The following is an 11,440-nucleotide window of genomic DNA, read 5'->3' on the forward strand; positions in this document are numbered from 1 at the left end:
AGATAGATAGATAGATAGATAGATAGATAGATAGATAGATAGATAGCTTGCTTGCTTGCTTGCTTGCTTGATTGATTGATTGATTGATTGATTGATTGATTGATTGATTGATTGATTGATTGATTGATTGATTGATTGATTGATTGATTTTTTGAGGTGATATAAAACTTTTCTACTTCTGTCCTTGGCTAGTTTACTCTCTTCCAGCTCTATATATTTCACTCTGTATTGACTAAACAAAAATATCTTGTCCATTCTTCTCCCCTTATCTACATTAAAACACCCCAAATCTTATAATTACCAGGGGATCGGTTACACCAACAGTTTGCTTTATTTAGATCTCTTATCTTCTAGGAGAGTATCACACCGAATAAACACTCAGCCATGCATAGCCCTCTTAGTCTGTACCTATATATCAAACAGTCCGGTGATTAAAAATTTACTCGGGCACCGCCTCATTACATTTTAATCCCTGGACTGTTTGACATGCTTATACATAGTTACATAGTTACATACACAAGAGTCAACAACATAGCAACCATGCCATTGTAGACAAATGGCGCCATTAATTTTATGACCAATATTCCAATATATTATTCCTACTGCATTATTGAAATACATATTGTGTCACCAGCTCTTACACGCATGTAAAACATCAACTATGAATGAACACACAGGACAACCACAACTGTTTGATTCGAGTCTTTTCACCATCCAATAACTTGTCCAAATTCTTGCTTCAAACCTCAATAGGTCATAGATATTAACAACCAACATCATGACAGCCACCACCAACCCCCACATACATACATACATACATACATACATACATACATACATAACCGGTACTTAAACAAATGCACGTCCCAAGGTCAGGTTGTTTCCTACGTCACCCTGGGTTTTGAATGTTAGTTATGAATACCAAATCATTTTAGATTACCATGAAATATCATCATTTTGTCCTACATTTGTGGCAGTGCGTTTACGCACGTTCCAACAACAAGTGTGTCAAATAAAACATGAACATAGAACAGGGATACTATAAATATTTCCAATAGTTGCACTAATAGCTAGCCACTTGTAGTAGTGGGCACTCTCATGAATACGTAAGAAGTATATCTCAATTATGAATTACAATGGGACTTATAGTTTAACTTATTAGAATTCGAAGGGGATACAAAAAAGAGGATGACACGTGGAGCGCTCCGAATACATTTTTAGTAGAAAGTACTGACAATAATGTTAGGACTGACACAATCATTTGTTTGTAGCTCACGATTTGGGGAGATTAAATGCCAACAGCTTGCATTCTATAGCTGAGATTGCGTGTAACATGTGCGTCAACGTGTCGCTGAGTAATAAAAACACTTCACCAACGAAAAATATACTTTTGTGGCCTTTAATCATTCAAAGACTGGAGTAAATCAAAGGAATGCCAACATTCATTAACCAGACAATGGAAGTGGTATAGTGGTCCTGCAGAATTTGGGATCTTGTAATACAGGCGGATACAACTAATTTTTTAAATATAATATTAGGGAACAGGGGCTTTATGGAACACGATTACACACTATAACTATTGACGTTTCGACAGGTTCGAGGCCATCGCTTTCGAAGTACAATCACACATACTTAGGATATTGCTTTAAATACGAAATTTAAACAGACCTTGAATGACACATTACAATACATTTCGAATTCTCTGGTTATTATCACAAAAAAGGCACTGAAATAAGCACGATATGTTTTTGGAAACGACGACCTTTTAGTGGGTAGTCTTCTAACGCCTTTATTCTAGCAGATATTTGTGAGAAATTAAAAATTATTAATACTCCTTTTTGCGAAATCATTTGTAAATGTAATCGCAATTGTTTACACTACTCAAATTCAGTAAAAATGTGCACGAAAGTGAGAATAAACCATAAATGTGTTTGAAATATCTGGATAATGATAATAATGGGGGAGTGAAATTGATCTTTCAGTCAGACTCCCCCTTTTGACCATTGGTAATGCCTCGAGTACAATTCACATTGGTCGACGAGTACCATAAAGTACAGTCACATTGAAGAGTGCAAGTGCAAACTTCATGATTATAACTGACATAATATGACATCACTGGATTCAAACATGGCAGTAAACAACGTGGCGGAAACAATATGGCGGCACACAGTTTGAAATTGGTTATCAGTTCGCATCAGCCTAGGCTAAGGTCCTTATAAGATCTGAAGACTAAGTATACAGTCCCAAGTAGGGAATATAATGTTAAACGTAAGACACAGTCGACAGTGAGTGAATTAAGCACTAGAAGTTCATGAAAAATAGTTTCAACTGTACTTCCAACTTTGGTCGCTTTTATGTTTGATTATTAAGATTGTTTGAATCTTGCTTTGACTAACCGAAGAATGAAACAGAAGTAGCGGGGATACAGCAAACAAATGAATTTAACTTTGTCATATATTACACTCATCAAGTAGAGAATTGGCTCATTGGACACATCATTTAAGCTTTCGCCCCCCCCCACCCCCACCCCCATTCAATTTGAGTCTACTTTAATGTTTCTTTGACACGTGATTTAGTTCCTTTATACATCACGTGCACGCAGTTTGTATAATATACATTCTACTCAAAGAAATTAAAGTGATCGTTTTAAGAAAACAAGGCAATGTATTGTGTTTAATTCTTGACAGTTGAGAATGAAGAGCACACCTGATGTGTTATTGAGCACCAACACCAAATAAATCTTTTTGATGGTGTAATCTAGCCACAGCAAAATTGTAGAAGTCATATTCTAAAGCCAATCGTTCTTTCATCTTGGCCATTGCTTCCTCACCAGGTGGCTTCCCAGCAAACGATTTAAATTTCTCAACAATTCCTGTATTCTGTACAGAGTTGTACGCATCTGTTGCACCACCGAAGAACTGGGGTAGCAGTTTATCTAAGAGTTCTAGAGTGGTATTGAATTCTTCTAGAATACCCACTACGGCATAGTTCTCGGCTACATTTTTCTTAGCTTGCTCAACCGCCCACTTATTCGGCATTCTACAGCCTTCCCCGTGCCCACAAAAATAAGGAACAACACGAAAACTGGCTTTAGTGCTGCACTCAAAGACATTGTTGAGAACACAGTCATCGAAAGACCGATTGATAATTTCTTCGGGCATGTTGAATTCACCAGCTGCTGTGTGGGGGTCACCGAATCGCTTGAAATAGTACAGGGATATGAATCGTCGCAGAGGATCTCGGATCAAATTAACCCAAGCTGGATTTTTGGATCCAAACTTCTGGAATGGGGTAAAGTAGACATGTCTGTCGTAAATAACTGGGGGTGTCAGTCCGTTGATTTCGGCTACGAGCTCCTTTTGTTCTTCCTGTGTTAAATTCTTCTTGTTGAATTCTTCGCTGGTAAATTTGGTGTAGCTGTGTTTTTGAGTGAGTTCATCAATCGTATAGAGTAAACTACGACTGCCACATTTATCCACACGATTATACACGAGTCTATCGTGACTGTGAAATCTGGTGACATCGTAAGGCATGCCAAAATCTGCTGCTACGTCCCCACCACCTCCACCACCACCCGCCACAGCGGCGGCTGGAGCGGCAGGGGCTGCTGGTGCATCAGGAGCTGCTGGTTTATCATCCGCTGGTGGGTCGGCTGCTGCTGCTGGTGGATCAGCAGGTGCTGCGGGTGCTTCTTCCTTAGGAGGATCTGGTGCGGCTGGTGGTGTATCACCGTTTGAACTAACTGCCCTGGTGTCAATGCTAGCCGCTGCCGGACCGTATCCAGAACTCTGTACAGCTATCCTCCTGGGTGACGTCACAAACACGATGACAATCAAACATGTTAAGATAGTACTGGTCATAAGATATCGTGTTGGCGTAAAGAAGGTACGCAGATATCGCTTATAGACTTCTATACCCATGATGTTGCTCTACCGTTAAAACAAATACAACACAGGGTCAACCAAGATGGCCGGCTGTCAGCGGAAGTTTCCTACACGGCTCTCAATACCTAAAAACAAATATTCAAAAATATCGTTATTCCTTGACTATGTGATCGATAGTTTAAACAAATAAAATCATAATTCCTGCACGTCCAACGATACTTGGTCATCTTAAATGACAAATTTGATTTCGATATTTTATTAATCATTATTATTAGACTTTATTTAAATTCGCTGACTGCTGAGGCAAAGGATCTTCTCACACAGTGTCGAGATAAAAACAATACAAATATATACATTTGTTTTGTTTTATATAAATCACAAAATGTATGTCATTATTTCGGCCTCAGATGAAATAATATGAAACGTAGGGTCTCCAAATCAATGCCAAACAATTATGTTTCTTCTGTGCCAAGTTATAATTGTGCAAAAGTTCCTGATTGATGAGAAGACTAGATATCATTCTGGCCAACGTAAATAATTCAACACCATGACGCCTCGCTTACAGCATCTATTATGAAAATATAAATCTGAAATTTCAAAAACACGGGCAAAATTTATCCTGGTTTAAACGTACCTTAGCTGTGACGGTGGTGTTATTCAAGTCTTCAAACGAGAAAGGTGTGACGATTTTGACAACGACAACAGTTCCTGCTGTGTACGAACCCTCGTCGATTCTGCCACTGCATGCAATGGCGCCCACTGACGTCACATATATGCAACAAGCGATACAAATCTTTTCTGGCAATTTCCATATGCAAATTCTGGATATACAAAATGTCGGCTGTGGCGCCCACTGACGTCACATATGTAACAAGCGATACAAATCTTTTCTGGCAATTTCCATATGCAAATTATGGATATACAAAATGTCGGCTGTTGGCGATGACATGCGTAATCACCACGTCTGGTGCAACATTATCGAGTTTTACGTCACATGTGTTAAGATCATCACAGACTGAAAGGACAGTGGTCGTAAATCATTATTAAATGATTAAAATGGATACCGAGTTACGTAAATCCTTTAAAAATCACCTTCTGGTACTCATAATGTACCGGAATACTTTGTATTCTTTTCCCCCCTATTGTAAATTCATATAGACAATCTGTTGTACCTTCACAAAGAATCCTGAAAATCTGCCACTATAAGACAAATGTGGCAGATCAATATTTTCATAAGTACTAATATATCAGTAAATGTTACCAAACTTACAACAGTTTCATGATTAATTTGTATCTGGGGATTCTCGATGAAACTGGCCTGAATTAAAATAGACATGCCCAAAAATGTCATAAATTCTTGAGAATAAAGCATGAAATGGGTCAAAAAAGACATTTTAAATACAACATTGATATTTTATCTCTGTAACTTTCAGAAAAGACAATTTTTGAATTCATATATTTATTTTCACTCAATCATAAATAACATGTGAAACGAGAACCCGTTACTGGTTATTGAATACAATTGATGACGTGTGGACTTTTTTTACGCTAAAACCGTCTGTGAACTTTATAGCAAATTTATTTTTGTTCTTTTGGCACGATGACCTTAATTTTCCGTGATATTTCCAAGTTATTTTTTCTTTTGAGGTTATTATTTTTCTATCAGGCGTGTCAATCAAACGTGTCAGATGTGACGTTTTGGTTTAGTGTGCAACGTCATAGTGTGACGTGGAAGAAACAGAGAACACACGATGTCAGTTGATAAATTATGAAATAAAAAATCTAAGTCTTCGTGAAAAAAATCCGAAAAAAGAATTCAAAGCCGATTTCACACGGTTTCGTTGTTAGACGAAATTAGAATATGAATGAAAGGCCCCACTGTCATATCGACATAATGGCTGACGTCCGACACAGCTGACAATAAGCGGGTTAACAGCTTGGAGAAGATGGACACATTTTTCACAGAGTCAACGTGTCTTGATTTAGAGTAACACGTTGCAAAAAACTGTGGTCTGTCAAAAATATCGATATCAACTTTTAATATCAGTGAGGGACTAACACATATCCATGCGTAAAAATATAGGTATGATGGAACGAACTTTCCCAAAATATCAAGGGTGAGAAATTGTGATAGGAAAGAACAGGGGTGGCGCCTTGTTATAGGCGAAACGAGTTGTTAGATATGTATATTTACTCGAATTGGTATCAAATTGGGGTTTCATTAATACTGTATGCCAACAAAATGTCATTTAGTAACATGTGGAAGTAAGTGATACTTGACAATTGACCTCAACTTGCAGATTAGCAAAACTATTAACATAGGCCACGTTTCATGTATCACGGAAATCACCGTTTGACATCTATTAGCCCTATTAATATATATATCGGAAAGTTTACAAATTAAATATGCACGCAAAATATTGTATTGAAGGCCGACAAACAAGGTCGTTTCGTTTTGAGACCAACGTGTTACCATTTTACAACCACAGTTCCCATGCTTTCTTTCCACATGTGGAAAATTTAATCCAACATTTAAATTCGATAATGAGCGTTTATTGTAATCCTTAATCTCCGTATAATCGAATGTATGCGAAGATTAACATGTCATTTTGGTGTCTACTTATGCAAATAAATTACTGGCAACCAGTGGAGTCATTTCACTGCTGTCCTACGCAGGCATGATACGTTGAACCGGAAGTACTCATACCAACGCTATAGTGACGTCACTGGAGATTTGGCGTCGTGTCTGATGATATCGTGTGTCACTGCCACTGTGCCCTGGTAGAGGATAGAAGTGTCATTTTCTGAGGTAAGTTGAATTCTGTAAATTGAAAAAAAGAAACTGACATTATCTGAAATAATGAACGTTTTTCAAACTCGTGTATCTGGTAGACAACTTTATTTAATTTATCAGGACTATATTTTCATTCTTACCGCGAGATTCGGGTCAATAGATAAAGTGTAAAAAAAATCACAGCTGATAACTGTACACTAATTAGAAATGACAACAGAAAAATTATTTTGACAGTGTAAATATTTAAACATGTATGTTTATCAATAAATACAAAATATTGTGAGATAATTTTAAATATTTTGAACACTCGATTGTCCCCAAGCATATATGTGTGGTCATTTTACACGTCACGTCATACTGCGTCATGTGCATGTGAACATTGCATGATATTCATAAGAACCAACGATTTTACGTTCATAAAGCTTTTGATTTGGATGTGGCGATATACTAATAACACATTCTGATGGATTTTAGTTCGCTAGTTTACTTTTTATATTAAATTTAGACACAACGACGAAGGTAATTTTAGACGCAATATCTTTAATGAAGTAAACTTTTTCCAGAATTTTTTGTTAAGACACAAAACATAACAAAAGAAGCACAGCGCTAATTAAACGATATCGCTAAATTCCTTCATTTGTAATTCAAAAATTAGAAAACGTATGTGAGCAAGCTGGTAGTGGCCCAGCATTAGGACAACCCACGTGGTAAATCAACACATATGACACGCAACGTTTTGTAAATGGCTGACTACTTGGAGAAACGACGTTGTCAAAATTTAGAATCCAGCGAAAAATAATTGTAACGTTTAGATTATCAAAACTCTACTATATTCATAAATGGCAATCCTAAACTTTTTATTTAGGACCACGGTTTAAATATTAACTAATGTTATTTTACCAGAAAAGTACATGACATTTGTGACATCTGTGGTATCATCTCGTACTGTTGCAACCGAGCTTATCTATTTTGGTCTCATCTCACTGAACAGAATTTTGAAAAGCGTTTCTGCAAGTGTTTCACATTGCACCTTCCAAATCCTGTTGTTGGTAAATTTCCTAGTAGTAATAATGAACTTCAAGAAAATAATCACGAATACAAAGGCGCCATGGCCTTTGGGCGTATCACAATGCAATCAACATATTGTGCTCTGGATGTATTGGAACTTTTCTTATGTTTTTTTGTGTGTTTCATGTTCACCTTGTAGGTTTTTAGGAGGTAGACGACAAAACAGCAACCCTGGCTCAAACTACGCAAGCAAACACCCCCGCCATGTTGATGATTCGCATTGGTCGGATTTTCATCTCGCCTGCAAGACTTGTTCTTATTTTTGGCACTCTTCTCTTCTTCGGCGTGGTCTTCAAACTCACATCTAACCACCTTTCTCCGGGTGGCACATCTATTCTTGACACAAGCCTTCGTTTCGATGGAGATTCAGCGCTGACCCCTGACATGGGGCTGCCTATAGATCCTACAGGTTCCTGGAACGAGACGCGTGTGATCTTCAACCGAGTCAGTAAAGTCGGGAGTCGTAGTTTACTAAACGTCATTATGCGACTCTCACAGAAACTGAACTTTAAACGTGAACGAAGCCCGGTCTTCGTCAAGGTTTACCTCAATGAAACAGGCGAGCGCATTTTCACCAAAGAAATAGAAGTTCTCGAGCCGCCATTTATATACGATAGACATTTGGACTATGTTGATTTCGAGAAACATGGCTCCAAAAATCCAACTTGGATCAACTTGACACGTGACCCAGTAAGTCGATTAGTGTCCTTTTACTACTACACACGATTCGGTGATTCCTTCTCTGTCCCAGAGTGGACAGGAGCTGCTGAAGATTTCAACCAAACATTTGATGACTGTGTACTGAAAAATAAGTTTGAGTGCAGTACTGAAAATACTTTCCGAGTGGTGCCGTATTTCTGCGGCCAGGTAGACGAGTGCAGGACGCCATCCAAATGGGCCATAGAACAAGCTAAGAAGAACGTGGTTGAAAAGTTCTTGTTTGTTGGTATCACCGAAGACTTCAACTCCACCCTTGTAGTCTTGGAGCGTCTGTTGCCCCAGTTCTTCGAAGGAGCATTAGAATCGTACAAAGTGACCCTAACAAGTATTCGGGATCAGTTCAAATCAAAATCTAAGAAAGAACCATCTGAAGAAGCTCTTAAGGTCCAACGTGAGCGTATGGCTTTAGAGGTCGAATTCTATGAATTTGTGAAGGCTCGTATGCTACTCATTAAAGAACAGTTGGGTATTCCAGAACATCCGATGTAGGTAGATGTTACAAAATTAGGGTAGTTTTAGAAATCTTGCTCCAATCGGCGTCAGATGAGTTCGACTTACAAACATGCTTCAATCAGGAACCCCAATCCTAACATTTTCACTACACGTGGTTAAGCTCTTACTAAAATTTCGCATTATGATTTGCCCCTCCTTTTTGCTGGGGTAGGTGGTTTCATTTCAATGTAAGAGTGTTGGTACCGTATCGTGATCATACTGATACAGTACAGTAGACAGTACATATTATTTAAATATCATTAAAATCCTGACAGCAAATGGTTCAAAAGTAGTCAGTCAGCTTCTATCAATGTGAATGTTTATTTTATTTTAAAAGCCAACAAAGAATAGAACTGACCAACATATTTCGGGGAAAACAGTTCACAATGAACTGCCCCTCCCCCATGGCTGTATTGCACGGATTTTTCAAAATCTTGTAGAGTTCACACGTCTGCAGTGTTTACAAATCGTGACAGGAAAGCAGTTTATCTTCGTGAATTTATCAGTGGACTATTGAAAATAGCTCAAAGAAAAAACGCAGAATTTCTGGAAAAACATAAATAAATAGTACCACTGACGTAGATAAGAATATTACTATTCAATTGACAAAATATGAAAGTACACTTATAACAGAGACACTAGACACGCATTTATTGGGAGGGGTAGGACAGTGCTAATATAATTTAGGGCAACAGCTGTTGAATCGGGATTTGTAGGGTTTGACATGGCAATATAAAGCAAAAATATCAAACATTCCATGGAACTTATTTAAAACTGTCAATTTTATGATATTGTGTTATCCTTGAATTATAATTCCGAAATTGCCAGAGTTTATTTTTGCAGAATTTCTTTTAGTGTGATTAAACGAAAGAAAGAAATTCATTTGAAAAAAGTATTAATTTTGTTCAAAAAGAACGTTTCACCTAATATAATGACAGCCAGCCATGTGTCTATGTAAAGAAATTAGTAACTGGTGAACATTTTAACACCTCAAGTATCTGAGAAATTTATCATTTCAACAAATTCTTCACATAGCATTGCATTACATTACATTACATCACATCACATCGCATCATGTCACATCACATCACACCACACCACACCACATCACATCACATCACATCACATTGAATTACATCAAATCACATCACATCACATCCCATCCCATCGCATCACATTTCATGACATAACATCACATGACATGACATGACATCACATCATGTCATGTCCCATTACGCTACATTACATTATGTCCAATCATATCACATCACATTTCATTACATTTCCAAACCTTACAGGAAGAGAATTCCATCAACGACGATAAAAAGGGGACTAACCCACATCCTCTACGGGTTCTAGTAGGTTATAACTGTTCTAATCTAGGAAACAAACGTTTCTGCGAATGTTAGACAGATCATCGGAAGTCGTTAAATTGAGGATTATCAAAACAATTGAATCGATTTTACAGAAGATCTTAGTTCTGCAGTACATTTGTCTGTAAATTGTAAATTTGGTTCGTATGGTGTTAAATTTGGTGTTGGGTAAGTTTTGGAGGGAATGTCACTCGTGTCTTTCACATTTGTGTATGAAGATTTTAGGTTTTACAACGGGTGAATTTATAGGGTTAAAGTGCATACCTGCCGATACTACTTATTGTCTTAATAATTGCTTATGTTGGTGGAATTTGATGTTTAATTTTACAATTAGTCAAACTTACTTCCAATATAAAAATAAAGTGCACCGGATTGATATAAATTGAACCAGTGACCTGAACGTTATTTCTTGGTATTATGTGTCTATGTTTTTGTCTCTGTGTTTGACTGTGTGTCTGAGTCACCAGAGTGTCGGTTGCATGAATCGGATACTGTAAATTAATGATTGAACTCAGCAGAGATGAAGTGGATGTTGCAAATTATTAACTATACTCAGCGCTGACGTGTCTTCTTTGTGGTCATTTTATCGTAGGCTGCTGCAGCGATTCTTGAAACAGCTGGCGTCCATCTCCCTTTCCTATATTGTGTAAATATAATAAGAGTTTTATCATGGATTAATACGGGCGTCATATTTTCCAAACAGCGCTGTGAAGATCTCTGACTATTTCATCACTCGAACGGAATTGCGATGTACTTAGGGGGCCCATATAAAACCGTTCCGCGATATCCTAAGAAAGCGATGACATCTTTTCCTGTCACTCATCAAAATAAAAGCAATACATGACTATCATATCCTTTTAGTCTGTTTACATAGAATCGGAATTTTGTGCATTTTTTTCATAACCAGATATTTCATTAAGTCAGAGTTCACAGTAAACAACACTACCCAATACAAAGTCAGTATGTAGTAGTATGTAGTGCTATGAATACAAAGCCAGTATGTAGTAGTATGTAGTGCTATGAATACAAAGCCAGTATGTAGTAGTATGCAATGCTATGAATACAAAGCCAATATGTAGTAGTATGTAGTGCTATGAATACAAAGTCAG

General features: G+C 37.4%; 2 protein-coding genes across 2 annotated transcripts; one reads left to right on the plus strand and one right to left on the minus strand.

The window, feature by feature from the left end:
- Positions 1–1,385: 1,385 nt before the first annotated feature.
- Positions 1,386–4,651, minus strand: LOC144448351 (uronyl 2-sulfotransferase-like). The gene is made up of 2 exons (XM_078138557.1): positions 4,519–4,651; positions 1,386–4,009 (listed from the first exon to the last, which is right to left on the minus strand). The coding sequence occupies exon 2, from the start codon at positions 3,918–3,920 to the stop codon at positions 2,715–2,717; it is 1,206 nt and encodes a 401-aa protein (XP_077994683.1). The 5' UTR covers positions 3,921–4,009; positions 4,519–4,651; the 3' UTR covers positions 1,386–2,714.
- A 1,915-nt stretch (positions 4,652–6,566) lies between these two features.
- Positions 6,567–10,720, plus strand: LOC144448246 (uronyl 2-sulfotransferase-like). Its single transcript, XM_078138416.1, has 2 exons — positions 6,567–6,693; positions 7,886–10,720. The coding sequence occupies exon 2, from the start codon at positions 7,951–7,953 to the stop codon at positions 8,953–8,955; it is 1,005 nt and encodes a 334-aa protein (XP_077994542.1). The 5' UTR covers positions 6,567–6,693; positions 7,886–7,950; the 3' UTR covers positions 8,956–10,720.
- Positions 10,721–11,440: the final 720 nt, after the last annotated feature.

The sequence above is a fragment of the Glandiceps talaboti genome, chromosome 17 (genome assembly GCF_964340395.1).
Source record: "Glandiceps talaboti chromosome 17, keGlaTala1.1, whole genome shotgun sequence".
In the NCBI taxonomy this organism is placed as follows: domain Eukaryota; kingdom Metazoa; phylum Hemichordata; class Enteropneusta; family Spengelidae; genus Glandiceps; species Glandiceps talaboti.

Excerpts from the sequence above, each read along its gene's own strand:
- LOC144448246 (XM_078138416.1), top strand. The coding sequence starts at position 7,951 with ATGTTGATGATTCGCATTGGTCGGATTTTCATCTCGCCTGCAAGACTT.
- LOC144448351 (XM_078138557.1), bottom strand. The coding sequence starts at position 3,920 with ATGGGTATAGAAGTCTATAAGCGATATCTGCGTACCTTCTTTACGCCA.